This window comes from Molothrus aeneus, chromosome Z (genome assembly GCF_037042795.1).
Source record: "Molothrus aeneus isolate 106 chromosome Z, BPBGC_Maene_1.0, whole genome shotgun sequence".
NCBI classification, from domain to species: domain Eukaryota; kingdom Metazoa; phylum Chordata; class Aves; order Passeriformes; family Icteridae; genus Molothrus; species Molothrus aeneus.
In genome coordinates this window covers 21,538,287-21,564,237 of record NC_089680.1, presented here as the reverse complement: position 1 = coordinate 21,564,237, position 25,951 = coordinate 21,538,287, and the positions used below count along the sequence as shown (strand labels likewise).

The window sequence follows — 25,951 nt, the reverse complement described above, 5'->3', positions numbered from 1 at the left end:
GCAAACTCACTGCCAACATCCAGTATTTCCAAAATTTCTAGCATAAACAGATAAGCAAAGCCATAGTCGTAGCTGGCAAACTGACAGTTTATCCAGCTATTCTCATAAATTTGCAAAGCAAATGACCTGGCAATAATTTATCTCCCTTGCCTCCCATAGTAGCCGGAATTACTGTGTCTCTAATAAAAAGTGATCTTTATTAACTTTATGAGTTACTAACACCTATCTTAGCTTGTTGATTTATTATTTTCAAATTGATCCATGAGCTTTACAGATAGACCCAATGAACTAAACTTTTTCCTAACATGCATACAGCTCAGAGCAGCCACTCTTAACATGAGACAAAAAGAACACTTATCAGATAACTAGGTGTTATTATGGCTTGCCAGTATACTAGTACTTGCTTTTGATTAATCTTATACACCTAAATTCAGCATGCTAAACCCATGGCTCAGGAAAAGTTTGTGAAATTACTCAGTATCTCAAAGCGGTAAGTTATCCCATGCTAAAATAACAAAGTATATAACTGCAGACAAAGTGAAAACAGGTAGTTTGACTAACACTTCAAACATGCATATCATTCCTATTAAATATGCAACACTTGAGGTATCAAACGAAACTAGTAGCACTGATTTACAGAGACCAAAAAAACCACCTTAGAATACTTTTGTCAAAAATTTTATCAGCACTTCTAAAGTAGAAAGACAAACTGCTACCACTTAGAAGGCATACATTCCCACCACCCTTTCAAACACTTTACAATAGCAGAAAACATTCTAAGTAATTCACACATGGATCATTCCCCCAATGTGATTTCAAGGACCTGAAATTTCTTCAGCATCAATAGTTTCAGGAGGCAAGTAAAGCCCATAAGTGAATGGAGTGCCTGCCATCCAGGTTACAATCTGCTGAATGAGAGCGGCTGCAGAGTTCTCCAACAATCCAAGGCAGGTACAAGCACTGTACAAGAAGTCCCCTCCCAGGCTATACAAGAGGGCATCCTTCCCAGCAGTTGCCACATCATGAAAATTATGCTTACAAACAAAACCCCAAAATAAACACTCTAAAACAATTACTTAAATGACTGTGTAACTGAACTCAGCAGCTGGAGACAGAAAGCAAGTAGCGAATGATATATCCCTCGCTTGCAAATGTCCTGAACTATATTCTTATTAGCAAGCTCCACATCACACCTAGCAACCAAATTTGAGAAGCAGAATCATGTTTCAGCAAGTAAATAAATATAGCAGAGATAATAAAAGCAGAGAGGACCACCAAAAACCCTTATGCAGACTGGGCTTCAAGTATTAGATGACACATCATCTAATTCATTGAATATGAATAATACTATCTCAGCTACTTAGGCTTCTTAGATCTGTTCTCAGGAGTTTTTCTGCAAAACTATTTAGACGGACTTAAAGTCATGTCTTTTGCAGAAGAAATAGAAGAAAGCAAGAGGAAGACTCTCCAGGACAAGCTAGGCAATTTAATTCAACAATAAGACTGCAGTATGTCATACAATTCACTGAAAACCGTTTGTGTAGTACTGCACAGATTTAAAGAGATCCAAAAAATACACTGGCAGTATGAAAATAAAAGACAGTTAATAGCCTGTACTTCAGAGGATAAACTCTGGAGATGAAATAATGTAATTCTTACACTCTGATGCTTAAGAGAAGGAAAGTATTCTAGAGAAAACAGAGTCGCTGATATAAAAAAGTCACGGCTTAGTATTTTCCAACTGAGAAACATTAAATAAAACTATATGTTTTTATCCTACCACAAAGAAAAGCTTTTTTATCTCAACACTCAAAATTTTCCTGTCTTTTGCTCCATGAACATTCAATTTATCCCCCCCCCAAGCTCCATTTTATGACAATGTTGTTCTAAGGAACTGGAGAAGTACTAGATGCCAATAAAGATAACAGATCAAATGAAAGATAACGCCTAAGTGTTGTGTCTGTATAGATAAATAAACCTGCTCACTTCTTTTATTTGTACTGCTACCTCAACCAATCCCACTGCAATAATCAAGACAAGCAAAGGCTCAGGAAACAGATCTGAAAACAAAAGGCTTCTTACGTGTCTCCCAGCCAAACTTGGATGGGTACAAATGCACCACACATGCACTACTAATGCACCTTTTGAGACTTTTTTATGTACTCACAAAAAGATGAAACCCAGGAGATGAACATGCAGGGTGTTGAAGGAGTCCAAACACAAGTACCAAAATCAGAACAGCAACACATGTACAGGCATCCTTATTTCCAGTCATACAGGACATCGGGAGAAAACAACACCAGCCAGAAGGAAGTAACACGTGGGCAAAAATCGCCAGTGAGCACCTACGCCTGGACAGAAGCTAACTCCGTGCCACCCACCACCAAGAGACCAGGAGTCGGGACCCAGACCTACGGCCGGACCAAGCTTTGCGACCACAGGCGCCGGGAGTGGACATCCCGCGGCAGCAAGTGCGTGAGGGGCAGAGAGGAGCCCATCCCGACCCCGGACAGCCCTACAAGCGGCGGGATAGAGCCCCGGCAGCCCACCACCGCACTGGCGACCGCTTTTGTTCTCCACCGAGACCGGCACAGTCCCACCGCCTGCGCCCGCTCCGGGCCGCCTCCAAGCGCTCATCCCAGGAGAGACCCCACTACCTCTTTTCGGCCTGGGGAAGCTCTCGTGCAGGTGAAAGATGACTTTCTCCACAAAGTGCTGAATGTTGCTGTGCTCAGGCCCTCTGACAAACACCATCCAGTCGTGGGTGAAGCCCTCCACGGTGGGTTTCTTCCTGACCTGGGCTCGGTGCCCCAGCTCCAGCTTCACCTGGACGGCACACTGCGGGGGAAGAGGCGGGGAGCGGCCGGTGAGCGCCACAACGAGCGGAGATGGGGCTGGCGGCCGGGGGGAACCGGACCCATCGCGGGCAGTACGCGGACACACGGACACAACCGTACCACAAACACGGCAGAAAGGATTTGGTGGGGGGAGAGTTGGCAAAACCAGCAATGCACCGCTGTAACAACAAAAAAACGGCCCCGCAGGCGAGGGCGTAGGACAGCCCTCGGTGTCACCAGGAGAGCGCGGGGAGGCGACCCGGGCCCGCTGTCAGGGACGCTACGTCCTGCCCTCGGCGCCTCCGCGCTCTCTGCCCGCGCTGCGGCGGCAGGACCACGGCTCCCTCCAAGTGCGTGCGCGCGCCGCGCCGCCACCGGGAGCAGCGGGAGGCAGGGAAAGCCGCATGCGAAGAGAAATTCCCGGTCACGCCAGCCCCTTCCCAGTGGCGCCGGGCAGCGCGGGGCGGAGGGCTGGAGAAGACCCGCGCTACTCACTCACCGAGCCGGCCATGCCTGGGGCGCCGGTTTCGCCGGGGCGCTCGCTGCCGTCCCCCACCCCCACCGCGCAGCCCTAATTCATGAGGACGTGGAGGAGATGGCGGGCGCGCAGAGAAGCGGCGAGCAGAAGGCAGGCATCCTCTGTTGTGCTGCTCCGGCCGGCGGCGGCTGTCGGCTATGGCTCGCGGCTCCGGCTCCCCGCGCTCCCGCGCCCGCTCCCCGCGCTCCCGCTCCCCGCCCGCGGCAGCCCCGGCGCTCGCCCCAACCCCGCCGGCCAGCGCAGCACCCGCCGCGCATGCGCACCGCACTCCTGCCTGACACAGTGCGAGGGGCACAGTAGTAAGTGCCGGAGGCGGCACCGGCCCCGCGCGACAGCCAATGGTGCGCAAGCCCCTCCGCGCGGCCCCACCCCCGCCCCGCCCCGCCCCGCCCCGCCCCGCCCGCCCTTAAAGGAACAGGTTTCGGCGCGGCCGGCACCCGCGGCACCGGGCCTGGCGACAGCTCCGCCGCAGGCGCTGCCCGCGCCAACAAACCCCTCCGAAAAGCCCCGATGAACCCACTTGCATAAACAAAGGGAGGAGGATAGCAAGGGAATGCCCGACTTGCACAGGGACGGCAGGTGATGATGGGCACGCAGCAGGCCGGGAATAACAAACGCGATTCTTCCAACACGTTTGTAGCGCCAGCCTCTATTTCTACCTGTAACGGGCTGAGAGTCTCCTAAAACACGTCTACTCCCTCAAATATTTCCATATGTCGTCCGTGTATGGCTGATAACGTGGGGTTTCCTGCCAGGGGAAAATACCACTGTGGAGATGAAGTGATTGACTGTGAACATCTAAATCACGTGCTGACGTTCGTGAGATGACTATTTTTCAACAGCCATAAAATTGTCAAAAAATTGCCCGTAGTAACTTCTGGCACGTGGAAAAGTGATTTAGTTCTTTCGGTAACTGTATTTTTGACAATCTTCGCCATGGCTGTGCTGGCCCAGTGACTGGACACAGGAATACCCTTCCTGGGCCTTGCAGGTGTCACCGAGAGATGGCGCGCCGAGCCCTCGAGGTAATATCATCATTTGACCTCTCCAGAGGACCACGATTTCTATCTTCTCTTTTCATTTCGGAAATGAGCGCGCATTGCCCAAAGTTTAGCATGATTTAATAATTCCTTCAAAACTACAGAGCTGCATTTCCTTTTCTTAAAGATGTCGTAAGCCCTAATTAATAAAATCAGTACTAAGTATTGAAAAGGATGAATACAATTTGTAAAAATTCCAACAGTTACAACGTGACTTTAAATGTATGTGAATATCCATGTTTTAAAATCCTGATGTGTATATCTGAAACTTCACATATCTTCTAATAAATTCTAACCTTGAATTAGGCAAGCCAGCAGAAATAAGAACTCCTTCTGAGTCCATAAATGCACCAAAGCTGATTCTGGCAAGTTTAGAACTTTGTTCTTGAGTAAGGACTGTGGATGCAAGGGCAGAGAGGCTGGACCACCACCACCAAGCTTAATGCAGAGTGCTGTAAGCTGTCAGGAGCCATCTGAACAGAGCATCATCTTCCTAGATTGGGATGCTACTGGAAGGAATGGAGCTGGAATGTTCTCTGGAGTCCTTCAACACTGACTTATTTCTTATGTATTTCGACAAAATTATTTGTCCTCTTGACTTGAAATGGGACTGAATCACTACAAGCTGTTTTCCTATGACGCATACCAAGTGTCAAAGTAGAAATGCTTCTATTACCTAACTTCATTCATTCTAAGTGTCTTTTTAGCTAATTTAACTGAGACCACTCGGTTGAGTAATCATTACTCAGAAACATCTGCTGATTCATGCTCAAATTTGGAAAAGGAAGTTGTTTACTGTTTGTCAGTTATGAAGCAATGTTGATTTTTAAACAACAAAAAAAACCCAAATGCAGCATTTGTATTCAAGCTGAAGGGGTTGAGATGCAATTACAGCTATGATTTTAAAATATAAAAATTTCATTAATTCCAAATATAATCTTTGTCTGACAGGAGCAAAATCAAAGAACAATCTCGAGCTGTTAAGTGACAAACTGGTGCAACTATTGACTTCATTTTGGATTAACAGTTTAAATAAACATTCTTTGATCTCATTATAGCAGATGGATGTAATTGTGTGCATATGAATGTGCAAAGACACTGGCTTAAAGAACTACAGAGTTATAAAGGTGAAGGCAATTTTCTACAAGTGCTATACAGTACTGCTTATACAAGGTTTACCAGGGAATAATTGCTCAGCTGCTGGAAAATAAGAGACATTTAAGTTATGTTCTTAGAGGTGTTTAACAACCTGAATGTTTATGTAATCAACTCCTGCAATGCTAAAAATGCTTGCAATTTTTATGTGTGCTGAAATAACTGATACAATTGTAGGCCTCCTGAAAGGCTCCAGTTCCTGTGTTCAGAAGTCTTCAGTCACACCTGCATCAAACTGGACACATGATGCATAGATTCCAGATCCCTGATTTACATGGAACACAAGTCAACATTTCTGCTCCATATACAGGTGTGTATAGAGTGTAGAAGTGTTTGTGCAGCATTACATCTGACCTAAGAGGAGCTGTTTCATAGCTGTACTGTTTCAGTTGTGTGGTGATTCCACACACGACTGAAAGGAATTGCTGCCTTTCTGTATTGTTTTCTTACACAAAGCAGATATGTCTTATGCCACAAAAAAGAAGACTGTTTCCCAGCTCATTTGGATACATTTATTGTCTTCAATATTTTAAACACAGCTGTTTTAAATTTCTATTTGAAGTTTAAATTTTGTGGCCCAAGTCTGACTGACTCTTAAATAGGCCTTGTTTTCAAACTTTTCAAAATGAAAAAGCTGATATTACTGGCTATAAATTGAACCACTGTGCCTTTTAAATGTATCATCAGTCTGAATTTCTCTATATTTGAGTTCTTTTCTTATGCAGACAATATAAAAAAATCACAGCCAATCTTGATCCAAGCCAGATATTGATTACAATGGCCTTAATCAGAGCCAAAAAGTTAAAATAACCCTACAGCTGATCTTACACATGCAACAAGAAATATGACTTACAAAGTTTCTTTGTAATGCTACTCTGACTGCCAGGATCTAGTGGCAGAATACTATGTCTGGATTGGCTTTCTTCGGTTAGCTACAAATAATGAACAAATGCCAAGCAGCCTGAGCCAAATGTATGCCTGTTTCGAGGTTTTATCTGCTTGTTAATTTCTAACCACAAATCAAATGGAAAATAAGCACTTCGGATAGAAACATATAAACTCCCTTACCAATAGGAAGGATCTGGAAGACCAAGGGCTGCATGATTTAGAAAACAATATAAAACCATTTATAATTCACCACTGGTCACCTCAGAGGAACATAATAATAACAACAGAAGATAAATGCAAAAAGGGGCCTTGGCTGTGCACAATATTACAGTATAAAATGTTGCTTGTTTTTTTTTTTGGTCTCTAGGGACACATAAGGAAATTCATCGAAACTGGAAAAGTCTTCTTGAAAGACCTACAAGGAAGTGTTTAGGGGTTTATTTCCTCACAATGGTGGTGTCCCTAGAGGAAATGCTCCTATTAGTCAGAGAAATAAAGTCAAATGCTCTACTCTGTTTACAGCTGTGTAATGACTAAGTTCAGAGAACTTGTTTTAGATTTCTCCAGCCATAGCCAGGACAGTCTGATCATATGTGCAAGGGAGCTGTTAGGGAGTAACTTCAATGAAATCAGTGTTCTCAATTCCTGGCCTGATAGGAAATCACTCCATTAGCCATCAGTTAAATATAAAGCAATTATGTGACCATCTTCACTCTGCATCAGGTTCTTGTGGTGGCAGCAACCTCAATTTGAATCCAAGTTATGGCACCAAAAACACTGTCATGGATTGACCCTGTCTGTATGCCAGGCACTCACCAACGTCTCTCTCTCACTCTCCTCTGCAGCTGGACAGCGGAGAGAAAATACAACGAAGGGTTCATAGGCTGAGATAGGGATAGAGAGAGACTACTCATGAAATATTGTCATGAAGGAAACAGGCTTGAATTAGAGATATTAACTAAATTTATTACTAACTAAATCAATAATGAGAAATAAAGTAAGACCTTAAAACACCTTATTCCCACTCCTCCCTCTTTCCCAGCTCTACCTCCTTCCCCCCAGCAGCACATGGAGGCAGGGAATGGGGTTATGGTCAGTTCATCACATGCTGTTTCTCCCACTGCTCAGGAAGGGGACTCCTTCCCCTGCTCCAGTGTGGGGTGTCTCCCACGGGAGACAGTTCTCCATGAACTTCTCCAATGTGAGTCCATCCTATGGGTAAGTCCTCCACAAACTGCTGCAATGTGGGTCACTCTTCTACGGGGTGCAGTCCTTCACGGACAGGCTGCCCCAGCCTGGGTCCCCAGTGGATCACAATTCCTCCCAGGAAATCTGCTCTGGTGTGGGCTCCTCTCTCCCCGGGTCTGCAGGTCCCTGCCAGGAGCCTGCTCCAGCACAGGCCTCCCACGGGGTCCCAGCCTCCTCTCAGGCACCCCCTGCTCAGCTGTGGGTCTCCTCCACAGGCTTTAGGTGGATCTCTGCATCCCTGTGATCCTCCATGGGCTGCAGCTGCTTCACCAAGGTCTGCACCATGGGCTGCAGGGGAATTTCACCTCCTGTCCCTCCTTCTGCACTGACCTTGTGTTTGCAGAGCTGTTCCTCTTCTCTGGCTGCACTTATATCTGCACAACACTTCTATTTTCCTTCTTAAATCTGTTATCACAGAGATGTTGCCACCATTTCTGATTGGCCCAATCTTGGTCAGCAGCATGTCCATCTTGGAGCTGGTTGACTTTGGCTCTGCCAAACATGGAGGAAGCTTCCAGGAGCTTCTCACAAGAGCAATCCCTGTAGCCCCCACTACCAAAAACCTGGTCATGCAAACCTAGTATACCACTATTAGTTACCATTAGTTACCATTAAAAGTTGACCATTATCTAATTCAGGAATTTATGCATAAGATGACCACCATGTCTTGGTCATAGAATATTTATGTTATTCTACAGCTTCATTACAAGAGTATCAGAAAGGTGCAAGACTACACTATCTTCACTTTCATTGTGAGAGCCATAAACTAGCTGAATCTTTATTCCCAGTATCACTAGAAAATGAGAATCTGAAATGGCTTAACATTACCTCGGTGCAAAACTTCTAGTGAAAACCAGATTTTTAAATCAGTGATAAGTACTCATATCGCCACTGGGTCTTAGCTGTCCTCATCTTTAATGAATCCTTGATTATGCCTTCACTGATTCGGAAAGTAGTTTTACTCCAACTTTATGGATGGCAAATTGAAATAAACAGACTAACTAAATTATTTAACCTGGAAAGAAACAGATAAGGTATGACGGTTGAAAGCAGTTAAACACAGTGAGAAGAAAGTTTTGGCCCTGAAAAAAATAGAAAAAAAAAAGAAATAGAAAAAATCATGTAAGCAAAAGTAGTATTCGAGAACAGAGAAACTGAAGTACACACCTAGTTCAACATTTGAGAGAACATTGCAAAGTTTAAGGAATATATTACATATATATTTTCAGACATCTGGCCTTAGGAGCTTGATAGGCACATTTCAGAAATCTAAACAAAAATCATATGAATATGATACCTATGAATATAGCAACTTTCATTTATGAGAAAGCTGTAAAGTATGATTGGTCAACATACAGGAATCAGCCAATAATCACAGCATAGTGAGGAAGCCAGAAGTAATTTTTATGAAGTCGTAGAGGGGAACAAAACAGAATTGAGATGGCTAGACATGTTTTGCCAGCTGCTAGAAGGGGATCAATGAATCTGCAGCCTGTATATTCTGACTTGCCATTCAGGATTCAGATACCCTTCCATATAAGCTCTCTGTGGTCCACTGAATTCAACAGATTTTACTAGTAAGCAGGTATACTTCATTTACACTTCTCCTAATGGTAGGCACCCCTCAATGAACAATGAATTTCCTATCAGAATAATTTTCATCACCATGTGTCATCAATTCCAGACACTTTTACATATATTTACAATTTCCAATAAAAACTTCCCAGCTCTCCAAAAGATACAAATGCAAAAAGCATGCTATCCTGATTTACTGCAATTTCCACCTTTCAATGCTCTGCTGCCTCACCCATTCTCCATTATTTGTTCCTCAGACAGCATATTTAAACTGACCAAAACTATACATTTTATCCACTTCAGACTGCAAATACATACAAGTATGTGTGTGTGTGTGTGTGTGTATGTGTAGAAAATAAATATTATATATATATATATAAACATAGAGCAAGAGCAATAGTTTCCCATCACATCATTCATCAATGTTCTGCCCTTGCATCCCCACCTCAAGGAAATCCTTGAGAGACTACGGTAAAAAGGTGCAATGATTCTTATGAAAATGGATGCCAGGAGTCTTTCAGGGGAATTCTAGAAAGAGATACATTCTAGAAAGAGATACATTCGCTGTTCAGGCTCATTGTCTCCAGGCTAAACAACCCCAGCTCCCTCAAGTGCTACTTGTATATTTTGTCCTCCAGACCCTCCAACAGCTTTGCTCTCCTTCTCTGGATACATGTTCGGGCAAAATGTCTGCTCTATAGTGAAGGAGGGGCTCAAAACTGAACACAGGATTCAAGGTCTCACCAGTAAGAGGATGATCACTTCCTTGGTCTTGCTAAAGTCACATCATGACTTGAAAACACATACTGAGTAAATCTAAACAAATTAATAGTCTTGTTAATCTCTGTGACAACAATTGGAATACTTATGTATTTTAGTGACTCCTGAGCAGTCTTCTTGTAGTTTTGTGATATTAGCTAATGTTCATTTAAAGAAAAAAAGTGGAGGCATAAAACAAAAATCTAAATCGCATCCTTAACTTCATTACTTCATTACTTAGGTTTTGCTGTGCTGCATCATGTAAATGAAAGTAGAATGTAGTTTGTTATTTTGCAGACTAGAGAGGTTCAGCTTCTATTACTGGTCCTTGGCTGTTCATAGTGTATCTCATTCATTGTTGTCCATGAGAGTATGAAGATGAACCACCTAAAAAGTTACGTCTGGATTGTGCAAAGGAACAACTGTTACATCTGCCTGCAGTTTCCTTGAAGTGTTCATCACCTGCTCATACTAGTGATGTTTGGCCCCAGTGTACCTTTTCAAAGTTATATTATCCAGCACTAGAAGTGTACTCATGGGCACATAGTGGCAATAAGGTTTGAGTTGTGTACTGTTTCAAAAGTATTTCCGCCTTGTGTGGGACATAAATTTGTTACAGTGTATTCCACAACAAGAGGGTGACTTCTTTCTAATATTGTAACTGTTGTTGCCACTTATTTAATAAAATCAGATCTAGTTGGACAGAGTAGTATGAAACCAGTCTCTGTTGAGGTCCTAATTTCAGTGTTATCACCCCACTAGGTATTCATTTTCATTCATGAACAAATATATTAAAGGGCTTTGTAGGATCCATGAGCCTGAGAGTGAGAACTGATGCCAAAAATTCTTCTATCTCTTTAAAAACTCTCTGCCACTCAATACAATCCATGGGACACTGAAATAGTTCAAAAGCGCAATTTTCTTTGACAGAAATATGCCTCAAACTTTCTACATTACCCTTCAGTAAAGCAAGTGCTGTACAGACTGTCAAAAAATGCCATGGGCCTTGCTTGCACTACTACAAAGTGACTTTTTATCTATGAATTCCTACAGGATAAAGTTCAGTTTGGCATTTCAAGCCTAATCTTGTGAGTTGCAGAGTTCTCCCTGGCAAGAGTTAAGCAATATCCACTCTTACTTATCTCAATAGCCCATGAGGATACAAATCAGGGACTTTTTTCTCAGTTCTGCCCTCACACTGGATTTGCATCGAAGTCCATGGAAGCTCTGCATGGGTGGAGTGATGGCCCTTCATAGCTGACTACTGTTTGGAGCAAAAGCAGCTGCATTGAGAGTTGAATGTATTTTAGATCAGTCTTCTTAGTTATAATGGCTAAAGACTTAGCTGACTAGGCAGGTCCATTTGCTAAAATCGTATTTCATTATCAGGCTCAAGGGATTTAAAATAAATATATTTCAATAGTGGTAGGCTTTGCTGCTATTGATTTCTGCAATATATTCTTAACTGGAACTTTTGTTATTTCTCTGCTTCATGATTAAAGCCAGAATTGCTTTCTGGTTTGGATAAAATTCCATGTAAGAAATGAGATATGCAGATTAGGCCATTATCAGTGCTATTACTGTATGATTTTCATTTGCATAGTAACCTTCAGTGGGAGACCTTCAACACATTACAAATGCTGCCAAGAGAACCTTCTGGTATTTCTTGGAGAGCATTACCATGCATAACCCTCATGGGGGATTATATACAAGGACTCATGTCTAGTGTTTTTCCTGGAAGAAAATTCACAAGCCAGAGAAGAGGGCAGTTTTCACAGATTTGCTGACCCTTTCAAGGACTCTTGTCACACAAACTGGAGGGTGGTAGTCCTATTTGGTAGCCCAATACAAGCTAACTGAATTCTATTTTTATTAGTTTTTATATAACAGATAGACCATATTAAGACCAGCAGAAATTGTGTTGGAGACACCTCCCAAAGGTGTCAAATTTCTTTCAAAAGGGAAAACTGATTTCAAAAATTTTCTAGGGAAAACATTTTTCTGCATAATCTGCAGCAGATATGAACTGCTCTGAATCAAACCCAGTTTTAACTTTGACACTGATGCTACCTTCAGAATCTCCAAGTATTTCTCCTACTTTAATGGAAGACCTTGAAAGCTGGGGATACCACTTCAAGCCACTACAGGAAACATCTCGGTTTCACAGCCAGGCTCTATAAGCCTTGCAAGTTGAAAGGCAATCAAAAGCAATATCTGTAAATTTAAGTATGTCCTTTAAGAGATATCTTCTGCTCTTTTCCTGCTTCTGAGATATCAGCCTAGAAAAATATGTAATTAAAACAGATTGAGACCATAGGAAAGTAAATGGTTTCACGAAGATGAGATGGGTTCCTTTTGTCTTAAGACAGAGCTGAGTCTCTGGAGCTACCAAGACCCCTTGCTGAGAGCATTCCAGTTACATACGGTGTTCTCCTGCCTCAATGTCCTTAGATGACCTGCATGAAACTCAGGGCTTAGAAACAGTGCTAGCAATTACACATCACAGTCAAGTAATCCATAGAAGGGATTTGATTCTCCTAATATTCTCACACCAAGCATGAAACCTCTGGTGAGCTGCTTGTCAAAGCAAGATGCTTCACAGTATCAACACACATCAATAGTCTGCACCAAAATAAATTACTACATGCTCCTTTATCTCAGGAGATCTCATTGAAGTTTGCATCAAATTGAAAGCTATTTTGGCTAATGCTCATTTGGGCAGTAGCAGACTTAGAACTGTACACGGAACTACAGCTCCCATGTCTAGGGCGTAACACGGAGCTAACACACAGCTGGAGAAATTTCCCTGGATGGCATGCTACTGAGATACACTTCACCTGTCAGGCAAGCTCTGCAACCCGGAATTATAAAATGAAAACTTCTGTACATGCAGTCAAAAATGCCATGGGCCTTGCTTGCACTACTACAAAGAGACTTTTTATCTATGAATTCCTTACAGGATAAAGTTCAGTTTGGCATTTCAAGCCTAATCTTGTGAGTTGCAGAGTTCTCCCTGGCAAGAGTTAAGCAATATCCACTCTTATTCGTCTCAATAGCCAGTGAGCATACAAATCAGGGACTTTTTTCTCAGTTCTGCCCTCACACTGGATCTGCATCAAAGTGCACGAATGCTCTGCATGGGTGGAGTGATGGCCCTTCATAGCTGACTACTAATCACAAAATATCAACAATAGTGAGATGTTCTTAGATTAAGCAGAAAGCATGGAATGGGCAGAGAAGACTGAACAATCCCTTTGGATTCATGTCACCACCTATGGTGACCCAGAGATGGACTGAAATACAGCCTTGGGAAAGCTCCTACAGGTCCTTTTTCCTCATTTTATGACACTTCAGCAGCAGGCAGACATGGGAGCCCATCTTAGCCCAAGTGTACTGAGCCAAAAGCCATGTCACAAATACTTGTATGTGCTGCTTGAAAACGGCTGCTGCAGAGAGGTCACAGATAAAGCCAGCAGTCCACATGTTCTCTGGGATATGATTGATCTTCCCTTTGTATTGTACACCTGTAGCTCAAGTGAGTCACTTCTGCGCTTTTAGTGCCTCTTGGAAGTGGGAGTGTATGTGTTTCCACCAATTCAATGTAGGCAGTGGCAGGGCTATTTGGGTACCATAAACTGCCTACAGCTTTAGCTGCTGAAACTGAAAACAATATATTCCTGATGTTTTTAAATGAAAAGACTGAAGAAACGTTAGACAGACTTATCTACATTTACTTTTGTTTCTCATTTGTCAGCATTCTACTACTTTCAGCTCAAACCAACTCAGAGACGTAACCATTTTCAAACAAATTCCTTTCAAAATATTTCTGAATTTTTCTGAAAATATTTTTCACTGGGAGGCATTCTTATGTTATATGTGCCTTGCAGAAGGTGTGTGTTGCTTTGATGTTAGGGAACAGAAGCGCTGTTTTGTATTAAACTTACAACCTTAACTGAGAATACACACACAGATGTGTGGTTCCCAGTTAGTAGCAGGGCAGTTACCGAAATACATTAGAACTGGGTTCAAACTCTTCTTTTGTCTCTGAGAGAGCTGCACTCTCGATGTTTTTAGAGGTGTTTTCCAACCTAAGTGATTCTGTGATTACGTGGCAACCTGCAGCAACTAGAACACCATTTATTCTTCACGTCCATGGTCTTCCTGATGTTCCTGCACTCGCTGATGACTGCCTGCCAGAGCATTTAGAGGCTGACACACTCACTCCGCAGTACTTTCGAAGGCGATGAAGGCCCGTGTATCACCGCGGACGCCACGTCCGTCCCCGCGCCCTCGCCAGCGCGGACCCCGCGGCCCGGCCAGCGCCGCCTCTCGGCCCCGCCGCGCCTGCGCTAGCCGCCGCGCATGCGCGCTGTGCGCGGCCGGTTGCGGGCGGCGGCGCGGCCGTGGCGGAGGCGCAGCGAACCCGGCCCAGCCCGGCCCGGCCGAGGTGAGGGGCCCCGGGGAGCGCGGGGCGGGCGGCGGGAGCGATCCGCGGCGTCAGGACGGCAGCGAAGTAAAGGCAGCTGCTGCTACTTCCTGTGAGAGGGAGTGTTGTTTGTATACGGTTTTGTTTAAAACTGGTCGCTCTGAGACGTTTGACTTTGTCGCACGCAAGCGGTGAGGGTGTGTGCAGGTGTTCTCACTCCTGGCTGGGTAGGAACACCAGTTTGAATCGAGAATCCTTAAAGAGGAGCCAAAGGCTCTCAGACCACTGCGAGAAATGTGGTCTCAGTGCTCCCTGCAATCAGTTTCTTTTATGTAGCCTAATTTACAAAGTTTCTTTTGGAGAACTGTACCAGATCCGAAAGTGTAATGCAGTGACAGCCTCTCTGTGGTTCACTTGAATTAGCAATGCTTTTCCATCTTAGCATTAGAATGCTTTATTAGATTTGTGTTGCAAGGATATGGTAGCAGAAGGGTTACAGGGGTGGCCTCTGGGAGAAGCTGCCAAAACCTTTCCTCACATCTGACGCAGCCAATGCCAGAGGGCTCCAAATGGACCAGCCACTGGCCAAGGCCAAACCCATCAATTATCCTCAGGAATAACAAATTTAAGAAGGTGAAAAACTGCTACACAACAGCAGCCCAAGGAGAGAAGTGAGAACATGAGAGAAACAGCCCTGCAGACCCCAAGGTGCAGAAGGCAGGAGACGAGATGCTCCGTGTGCTGGAGCAGAGATTGCTCTGCAGCCCATGGTGAAGACCGTGGTAAAGTAGCCCGTGTGTGTTTTGCAGCCCATGGAAGTCTGTGGTGAAGCAGGTGTCCACCTGCAGCCAGTGGAGAACTCCATGCTAGACTGGTTGGATGCCCAAAGGAGGCTGTGACGCCATGGAGAGGAGGCCATGCTGGCTCCAGTGGGACCATGGAGACAGGAACCCATGCTGAAATAGGTTTTCTGGCGAGACTTAGGATCCACACTTGAGCAGTTTGTTCCTCATCAACTGTACATTCATAGAAGGGACCCACACTGGAGCAGTTAATGAAGAACTGCAGACTGTGGTTGGGATCCCATGCTGGAGCTGGGAAAAGTGTGACTGTGACCTCATTTTCTGACCCCCTACTCCACTTAGGGGAAAGAGGTAGAGAAGTTGGTAGTGAGTGAAGTTCACCCCAGAAGGAAGGAAAGGTGGGGGGAATGTGTTTCTAAATCTTTTTGTATTTCTTACTATTCTACTCAGTTTTCTTTGGTAAAAATAAATTTCCTTGGGTTGAGTCAGTTTTCCCTATAACAGTAATTGCTGAGTGATCTTCCTGTCATTATGTCATAATCCCTTAATCATATTTTTGCCCCTTTTCCAGTTGAGAGGCAGTGATAGAACAAAATTGTGGCTATCTTGCAGTAAGTCAAGCTTAAGGCTACACAGATGCTTATCACTTACATTGACTAAGTTGGGTAAGCAAGCCAAGGTCCCTTTCCAATACCTTGTTTCTCTTTCTTTTAATCTTGCGTGTCCCTGTGGATGGTTTTGGGGTGGATGGTTTTTTATACGTGTGGTTAACGGTGTATCATAGAATGTCCTGAGGTGGAAGAGACCCACAATCACAGAATTGTGGAGGCTGGAAAAGACCTTCAAGATGATCAAGTCCAGCATTTAACTGAAAACCACAATTTCAGCTAAACAATAGCCCAAAGTGCCACATCCAATCATTTCTTGAATACTTCCAGGGGTGGTGACTCCACCACTTCCATCCTTGTGGGTTTTCAGGACTCCACTGGATTTGGTAGAGAAGAAGATTCAGACCAGTTTTGATAAGAGGATTGGACTAGATGAGCTCTGGAAATCTTTGTTCTAAAACTGTCTGATTCAATGATTCTTACTAGGAGTAACACACATCCGTATGGATTTACCAAGGAAAAATTATGCCTGACCCACGTGATTGCCTTTAATAAATAATAATTGGATTTGCAGTCGAGTGGAGGAGTAGGTGTCATTTACCTCCTCTTGAACAAGACTTTCAACACTATCTCCCACCCTGTTCCTGTATCAAAGATAGGATGTGTTTCTGCTGGTGGGGCTGCCCTCTGCATGGACTAGAGGAACAGGTGATGGAAACCTGAGGAATTTCAGCAATGACAAATGTCCTGTCTTGGCCTACCACTTGTGGATGGGCTGGGGAGCAGTTCTGTGGGGCAGCCATAGGCCCTGGCAGGCATTGCTCTAGGATGTGTGGCAGAACTCTGATAGGGTGAGATTTGTCCGCCCCCGCTCAGCACACCTTAGATCTCATATTGACATATCTGGTTCTGGATCCTTGTGTAGGCAGAGATAGGGACTGAATTCAGCAGAGATCATGGAGATAATGGGGCTGAGCTCCTTTCCCTGTGAGGAGATGCTGAGGTTTCTAGGACTGTGCAGCTGGGAGGAGGGACAGCTGAACAGTGGTAGCCAGTAGCAGTCCTGGCACCAGTGGGAGGGGATGAAAAGGCATAGCCAGGCGCTTCACAGGAGTTCATGGAAAAAGAGCTAAAGCCTAGTAAGGGAGAGAACGCTTTTGTTGATTAGGAGAGCTCAGTAAAGTGGTGCCTTCCCCAGTCTTGGGAGGTTTTTAAAGCCAAACTGAAGCAAAGTCTTGAGCAACCTGGTCTGACTACATGTCTGAACTTCCTTTGAATGGGAGGTTGAACAAAAAGCATCTTTAGGTCTCTGCCAGCCTTGATTATCCATGTATCCTCTAAATTTTATGGACATTCTGTATGGATACACAGTTACCTTTGCTTAGGGTGAATGCTAAAGACTGAGGAACAGTTTAGGTAGTGTTTAATTTAATTTCATTGATATGGCTGTTGCATTGTAACTATCCTGTGGATATTTAGTTTAGATTGATAGGATTTGTGCCTGATGCAAGGGCAACAGATTTCTTGTCTACTCAGAATAGCTAATTTGTGCTTACATTGAAAGTATGTTCTGTGCTTGTAATGATTGTCTGTAGCAGTTTTTCCTTTTAATGTGGGTAAAAAAATAGTTACCTGATGAGAGATACAATATAATTCTAGTGTGTTCATGTCAAAACTGTCCAGGAAGGAACCTTACCTCATTTTGCTGCTTATTGGGTAGAACTGAGGGGGCTTAGGTTTATATATACAGATGGCTGATACATCTAGATCCACTGGAGTTATTAGCCATGCTCAACAGATCTAGGTACATCTGGAATTGTTTGCTGTAGGAATATTTTTTTTTAAAGCAAGATATCAGCTCTAGTTTAATGAGTGTTCATTTATTATATGGACACCTATTGTCTCAAAGTGCCATAACATCTATTCTAAAACTGTACATACCATACCAGCATCAGTGTTGTTTTTTTCTCCTGCACTTTCAGACATGTAATCCACAAGTGTATGGAAGTACCTCACTGCTTAACTGTCAGGAATTTGTGTTCACTGATCTATTAATGTAGCTATTATTTTTGAGTTTTTCTGCCACAAATGGTGGTTTTTGGGGCACATGCAGCATTGCTTGTATCCAGGCTTTAATTCTGTCTTTTTTTTAAGTGGCAAGATTCTGAATGTATGACACTGATAGCATGTCTTGAAATTTGAGTATTTTCCATGTATATGTTTCCTCAGTGCTTATTGCAAAGGATTACACTTAGGTTTTCAACAAGTACTAGCTTTTTTGGTTTTTTGAGGAAGCCATTCCAAGGGACTGGAGGTGAGTTTACAGTAAACTTAAATATTTGAGAATTTGCAGTGGCCATCAGTTTCATTGGTGTGCAGTAAACTGACTTCTGATTCCTCTTTAATGTAGGTTCATATGTGCTTGAGAGAACCTGCATATTCCAGCTTACAGGGAAGGTTTTCACTTCAAGTGTTCCAGCCCCTAACTACAATTACCATTTGTTGTCTCACAGGTTGGTCTTCTGTTTGTTTTACTTCTGCTTTTGCATGAAATGATGGAAAGTTTGTGGATAATTTTGCATTTTAAATCATATTTGTGAGACTGTGAACATTCCTTTTGAGCTGTCTCATTTTCAATTCAATGAAATATACTTAAAATACTCCCAAGAATACATGCTCCTAGAGTACACATATGCTGTGCCATATGGAATGGTATATTTGTCGCAGCTTTAAGAAATGCCTGTAACCCATTCTTTGTGCAGGACCAATGACTATTCACCATTTCTTGAGTTCAAGCCCAAAAGACAAAGAAAATACTTTAATGCTTGCATCTGTTGTTAAATACAACATAAATATGGGGGGGATGGAGAGGGTGTAAAAAATAGTATGCTGTCCTTCCTAGTCCTAAGTATATTTTTTTAATCTCTCTTGCAGAGTGAAATTTAGTGTCATATGACAGAGCCAGAATGTTGGATGACATCAAGAAGCGATTTGAATTTCCTAATGCAGTTGTTCAGTCACAGGTAATTTTTGGAAAGCATTAAGACAAATCAAGTTGTTTGTGGAAATGTTTGTTCCAACAGCTGCTGCTTATCTGCCTATCTGGTTTTTTTTTTCAAAGTCAGAAAACCAGAGAAACAGACTATTCCTAAATCACAATAAAATCCTAATTGCCCTCTCTGTGTAATTGAAACACAGGCCATAATTGCTCATCACTTTAAAGTCTCTTCAGGAAAATCAGAAACTTTCCATGACTGGAAGGTTGGAGTGTGGCCAAGTGGTTTTTAGTGACCTTGTGATCTCAAGACGCCAGAAATTACCAGATGCTGTGTGTGGGGCTGAAATACTTTGTAATGTTTCATAGAACTGCTCTGTTTCTTCCTTGGTGGTGAGAACTGATGAATTACTGCAGTCTTGTCTGTCATCAAGGGATAAGTATATGCAGCTCAGCTCAGCCCCCTTTATTTTCTGATCCACGCATTTGTTCCTTGTCATTTTCACCTGAAATTATAATGTACAAAAAGTGTTTATCACAGTATGTTTAATGGACAGGAAAAAGTAATAGCAGTAATAGCCTCTGGTTCTTTACTTGGTAACATACATGTTCTTTACTTTGGTAATTTCTCATTTCAGTGTTAAAAACGTATCTCTTTGGCTGTAAGTTCATTGCTAATTTCCCTGTTTTCTTCCTCTCCTGTTTTGTATTTAGGATTAAATATGTACCCATTTGTTTGGTGAAATAAGTTGATCAGAATGCGGTCTGTGCAACCTGGTGCCTCTCTTGCCTCTTCATTTCAGTCAGTTCACTTTGGTTTAACAGTAATTAGGTTTGAAAGAGACATCCAACTCTACTTGTCATCAGCTTGGCATTTGGGAGAGAAAGCCATGTTCCTGAAAGCTGGAGTTCATCTAAGGTCTAGCAAAGAGTCTTGCACTGCAGATGAGTTTATACCATTAGCCTTGATGAGTAGGACTCAGCATCTTCGAAGCAGTCAATTTTTCTTTAGTGCAGAATGTCCCTGTAGTACACTGTTGTATTGCTTAAATGTCTTGGCTCATTATTGCAGCTGCAAATCATTAAGGTCTGCTAATGTGCTTTGGTTGATTTTGTCCTGTTCTTTGGCTGTTTTGATAGTTTCCACTTCTGTGGAAACTATCAAAACAGGGTATTCTGACCCTGGAAAGCATTCTGTAGTCTTCAAAGTATAATCAGGTCAGGATTCAACTTCATGAGAGATGTCTTCTCTTTCTGGGATATCTGCTCTGCATCTACACTGATCAGAAAAGTGAGGAATTTGAACACAGATTTGTAGGTCATGAAGTTTTACTGTTTAATCAAGTTCTAGAAATGCAGGGAGCTAATCTGCATTTTGACTTTTCTGTATAGCTAGGTCACTGCAAAAGCCAAGTTTCTATTAATAAGCCCCTTTTCCTGTGTAACAGGAGTGTCTTAAGGATGTATGTGTGGATTAACTTCTGAAGGTCCTTTTAAGCAGGAAAAAGATGTTGTCTTCCCTTGTAAGCACACTGAAAGACATCTGATCTGCCTGGGGAGCACACTGTTGCTCTTGTGATGGGTTCATTGTAACCAGAGATAAATGGTTACTTTGACTTGGTCCCATTTTCTCCTTCTGTTTCCTCAAGAGTAAGATTTCCAAATAACCTGTGTTTTTAAGTCAAATGTGTTAGAGTACATTTCCTTACTTGTGAAAAGCATAGTCCTTGTAGTCTAAGAGTGTGTCAGGTGCTGTCTTTGCAAGAAATATAAGCTCTTATTTAGGTTTGTTATTACAGGTTAGCAACTAGTGCATGACTGAAGTGGAAATAAATCTTGAAAGGAGAAGGAACCTTGAAACACTGAAAATAGTCTGTTCCTTTCTTTTTGTATACTAACAAAAATGAAATGCTAATTTTTATTTTTATTCTTTGCTGGCCTAGTTTGCTTTTTCCAAAAGTAATGATCTGTTTGTCATTAGCAGAGAAGAGTAGATTCAGCAGCTGTTCTGGGCGCATTGATAGTCTGAAACATTTTTGTGCTGTTACTATGAAAACATGTTTTTCTGTCTTTCACAAAAATGGGTTTTCTGTGTAAGAGTATCAAAAATTATGAAACAAGACAGAGTAAGACATTACAAATGAGTCAGAAAACAAAAGCCTAGGTTGAAACACCTGACGCCTTTGAGGGTATTTCAGTTCACATTTAGATTTTGAAAGACAGTTTGAGGAAATCAGACTTCTACTAAAATAGAATGAGGAACTTAATCTTTACCTCAAAAGAATAAACCTGGGCTGTTTTGGGGAACTGAAACTTTTTGGTTTGAAGACCTTGACTGTTTAAAGCTTGTTAATGATTACTACCGTGGAATAGCTTAATGAGGAATAATGCTAATGTCAAATGCCCTGTTTAAAGTAAATGAAATATTTCTGGCTGGAGCTGTGATAAAGGGATATGCAAAGTGCTTAAGGCAAAACTTGTGGTGCAAAAATTTGGGCAAGTTGCTTAGGTGTGCAGTGTTCTGCTTCTTCTCTTGCTTCTGCTTCCCTATATAGTACAGGATTTATTAATTACTAGTGCTTTTAAGGACATGGAGATCTGTGCAGCAGTGGAGGTATAAAGTTTATTGAAGTTGCTGCATCAAAATATCTGGATTTCCTAAATACCTATGTACTTGTAAAAAGAGGGCTTTGGACCTCTTAGTGGAGCCCTGTGGAAGTTTGTTTTGTGCCTCAGCAAAATAGTAAACGTGAGTATATCAACATTATGGAAATTTTTGACCTTAAACCATATTTCATCTTCAATATCCATAAGGTTGGTATTTCAATCATAATGAAATGATCATATACAACAGCATTATAAAGACTTCTTAATGGAGAACTTAAAAATCTTGCATGTGCTTTTTATTTCTTTTAATTTTATTTCTTTTAATGCACCTTTGTGTGTTTTTTGTTTCTTTTTCTCTTTAGGCAGTGGGCCATCTGATTGCTGCAGTACTGAAAGAAAAAGTTTCTTCAAAGAAGATCAGACAGGCTTCTGACCAGGTCTGTGGCATTTTTTCACTTTCATCTCCTCTTTCATCATTATGTGATTATTCTACGTGTTTTTTCTAGGTTTTCCCATTTTTCACTGTGTAATTTTAATACAATTCTAGAAGTTAAATAAGGTTGTTATCAATATGTATCTGGGCATACAGAAACAGTTAAACTCTGACATCAGAAGAGCAGTTTTACTGCCATTACAAGACTTAATCGCAGAAGCCTTAATCCTATATCTAGCTATAAATACCTATATCTAGCTATGCCCAGTTTAAGAGAGTTTAATTTAGTTATGTTACTGAGATGAAGTACGGAGACTGAGACATTGTCTCTTGAGTTGAAAATTTGTTTACATTGCTATAAAAATTTCTAGTATGGCTTTTTATATATCTGCATTGGTGTTATATTTCATATCAGGTAACTAGACCTTGTATTTCTTCAGGAGGGAGCAGGATGTAAAGGCATACTTAGCGTTTGCATTTTAAATGAGTCAAGTTCACTTAAGTGCATGTCTTGTTAACAGAGAGGTATATGAAATGTTGGCAAATTCAAGTGTCACATTTCCCACAGCAAATGGGAAAGGTGTTAGCTCGAATTTTTTCCTCTGGTTTTTCTCCCAAAAAGCTGACATGTCTAGAAATGAACAGAAGTTGATCTGTGGATTTTTATTCCTTAGTCTGGGGACTTCACTCTAACATACCCAGACCTGGAAAGTGCTAAGTTTTGATGTGAGAGAATATTAGAGGTGTGTAGTTTATCTAACAGAAGCTCTTTCACAGTCATGATCATAATCAAGTTCCCAAATTATGTTCTAGTTTTGAGCTACAAGCTGATATTTTCCCCTTAATGCTTGCTTATGTGAAGGTATTAGACTGAAATACAGCAACACATTCTAATATGCTAGGAGGCAGAAGATTGTGCTGGTTAGACATTGCAGACTCTCTTTATACTCAAGAGCATTTTGCACTGTTGGTTGTTTTAAAACCTTCCTTGTTCTCCACTTGAAAGTCACGAAGTCAGCAAACTAATCTGTGAATACTAATTCACCATGGAAACCAGCAGCAGTTTTGATGGTTACTGCCAAATCTTCATGCTTACTAGCAAATAGAACTTTATCTGTTTGGTAAAGGCGACTTACCTTTGGATAGCCCTCTGTAAGCCTGTCTTTAGCTGTCTGTGCTACACCTTGGTGTAGACACAGCTTGTCATGACAGTTTCGGAGTTGTCTCCAATTGCATCCTTATTTTTTAAATCAGGAAACTGATTATAACCTGCCTGTGGGTGTCCTATCCCTGGATGTGTTCAAGGTCAGGTTGGATGGGAACCTGGGCAACCTGACAGTGATGGCATCCATTTCCATGTCCCAGATTTGGAAATAGATAGTCTTTAGGGTCATTTCCAACACAATCCATGCCATGATTCTATCTGCATAGGAACAGCTGAAAAATTCATCTGCATTACCTTTTTGACAGAGACAGTAAATGTTATGCCCTACCATGGGGAATAACATTTACCTATCAGAGGGCAAGAAAGTGGGATCTGTCCCCACTTTTCCTGACTTTTCTTTGACTTTTTGTCCTGGCCTTCTCAGGAATAGAATCTGTACCCCAGCTGCCTCTTATGCTCTCTAAGGCTTCAGGAGAAGCGATTGAGCTGTTTTTTATTTCAAAGTGTGTTTGAGATGAACAAAGATAAATCAGTCTGATACTTGTCCCATGCTTTTGCCTTCAGACTCCTGCTCTGAACCTGCTTTGGGAGAAGTGCTGCAGTGAGAATGTTGCCTTGCGAACAGCCTGCTGTGAGGGCTTGGTGGCACTTGTGGTGGAGAAACATGCTGAACTTGACTACGTTCTTCATGGAGCTCTCAACCTAATTCCCTCAGCAAGGTAGTGTTTATTGCTTAATTTTTGTCAGCTGGTTATCAGTCATTGCTTTTCCCTTAAAAGTACAGAGGAAGAAGAAAAGTTCTGTGTCAATATCTTCAGACACATCATGGTATTAAGGACTGCTGCTGCCCTGCCACTCTGCTGAAGGATGTTGCTTTTACCTGTGCTATGTGACAGTGTGGGTCTGACATAAAAACTCTTAGAGTATTCTATGGATGTAAGCTGATATTGTTAGTAGTTCAGGCTAGTGCTCTAAACTTTGAACTGTGGAACCTCAGAAGTCAACGAATTGCTTAGTTTTGTTGCCCCTACCATAGAAAGGGGAAAGAAAATGACAGCAACTTCCATTATGAGGGAGTGTGTTGTGGTTTAACCTCAGGCAGCAGCAAGCCTCACACAGCTGCTCACTCACTTTCCCAGCAGTAGGATTAGGGAGAGGGTAAAAAGTGGAAAACTTGTGGGTTGAAATAAGGAAAATTTAAGAGGGAGAGTGAAAACTGTGCACACAAGCAAACCAAAACAAGAAATTAATTCACTGCTTCCCATGGGCAAGCAGGTGTTCAGCCATCTCCAGGAGAGCAGGGCCCCATCACACATAATGGTGACTTGGGAAAATAAATGCCATCATTCCAAACACCCCCTCTTCTTTCCCTCAATTTTATATACTGAGCATGATGTCATATGGTCTGTAATGTCTCCTTGCTCAGTTGGGATCACCATCTTGGCTCTGTCTTCTCCCAGCCTGCCAAGCACCCCCAACTTCGTCCCCTGTGTGGCAGCATGAAAAGCAGAAAAGGCTGTGTCTAAGCCCTACTCAGCAATAACAAAAACATCTCTATATAATCAACCTGTGTTCAGCACAAATCTAAAACCATAGCCCCATACCAGCCCCTGTGAAGAGAATTAACCCTATCCCAGCCAAAATCAGCACAGAGGGAAATAACTTCATCAGTCTGTCAAAAAAACTGATTGCTCAAATAAAGTCACCATAAGAATGTGTATTGAGATTAGGAGTGCTGCAGTCTGTTTCCTTGTTTGCTGAGGAGGAAATCACTTTACTTCGAAGCTATTTCCTCCTACACAATTCTGGAAATGGAATGCTTACATCTTGTAGTGGTCTTTTGACCTAGACTGCCTGTCCAACATACTGAGAAAATGTATTTGTGAGGCAAAGAGGCACTGTATATAACATTTAGGAATAGGAAGTCAAATTGATGACTGGGGAGAAATTTCCAGCCTTGGGGAGACTGGGGAGAAATTTATCGACCTTATTAAGTTCCTTTTTGACTGGTAAGTGGATTTCTGCGCCAGTTGTGTAATTCTCTTGCTAGAGACTGGTAGAGTTGTTTTTAGCCAAACTAGCTATTTAGAGCTATGTATATGTTATGCTGGTAGATTCAGCACAGAGGCTGCAAGAGCCATGCTATTCAAGACATGTTCTTCATCGCTTCTCACCTTCACATAATCAGTTTTATGCTAAGGTTTCTCATATTCAGTCTGAGCCAAATGTAAACTGTTTCTAACCTTGGGACTTGCTTGTTTACAGCTAGGGTCTTGCTGTGCTGATGCTAATTCTGTGCTGGGTTTGCTGTAAATAACCACAGTTTCCTAGAAGAAGGTTTGTAAATACATTTTTATAGTATGGGTAATCTCTGCAAACCACTGTCCTCCAAATGACGACGTTTTGGGGCATTTTAGGGTTAAGGGAGGATTCTACATAAGTATAACAAATAAGTAAAAGTACCTGTGATAAGACTGTGACAATCTGAGTCCTGTGGCATAAGGTGGAGTAAAAATTTTATTAGCTGTGATGCCATCATGATTTTTTGCCTTTTCTTTTTATGTAGCTTTTATGTATTCTCAGTATTCTTAGCATACATAGTTGAAATTCTTTGTTATATCTTAGCTTAAGTCCTGGTATTCTGCTAGGCCAGAAAACCAAACATGCTAAAGGTCTCACAGCTGGGGGCCAGAAAGTCTCTTGTTATCTTGAAAAAACAAGGCCCTTTCCAGAACATATTCTGTAAACTAGGCTCAAGCCCATCTTGGGGAGAATACTTTAGAATAGGGAGATGTCATACCATTCATTTCAGCTCCTCATTGGGGAACCTTTGTCAAATATGCTAATTTGCAAGGTCTACGAAATTGTACACAT

The 25,951-nt window shown here is 42.2% G+C and overlaps 2 protein-coding genes across 2 annotated transcripts in view; one reads left to right on the top strand and one right to left on the bottom strand.

Moving 5' to 3' along the window:
- MLLT3 (MLLT3 super elongation complex subunit) overlaps positions 1-3,467 on the bottom strand; it is a 120,083-nt gene extending 116,616 nt beyond the window's left edge. Inside the window, exons 1-2 of the mRNA XM_066569574.1 lie at positions 3,337-3,467; positions 2,658-2,838 (exon numbers count right to left, since the gene is read on the bottom strand). Of these exons, the coding sequence (XP_066425671.1) occupies positions 2,658-2,838; positions 3,337-3,348 (193 nt within the window). The 5' untranslated portion in view covers positions 3,349-3,467. The remainder of the gene's footprint in view (positions 1-2,657; positions 2,839-3,336) is intronic.
- Positions 3,468-14,440: 10,973 nt separating this feature from the next.
- The window catches only part of FOCAD (focadhesin), a 92,143-nt gene continuing 80,632 nt past the window's right edge, over positions 14,441-25,951 (top strand). Inside the window, exons 1-5 of the mRNA XM_066568792.1 lie at positions 14,441-14,487; positions 18,288-18,390; positions 18,812-18,900; positions 21,842-21,916; positions 23,642-23,796. Coding sequence (XP_066424889.1) covers positions 18,844-18,900; positions 21,842-21,916; positions 23,642-23,796 — 287 coding nt within the window. The 5' untranslated portion in view covers positions 14,441-14,487; positions 18,288-18,390; positions 18,812-18,843. The remainder of the gene's footprint in view (positions 14,488-18,287; positions 18,391-18,811; positions 18,901-21,841; positions 21,917-23,641; positions 23,797-25,951) is intronic.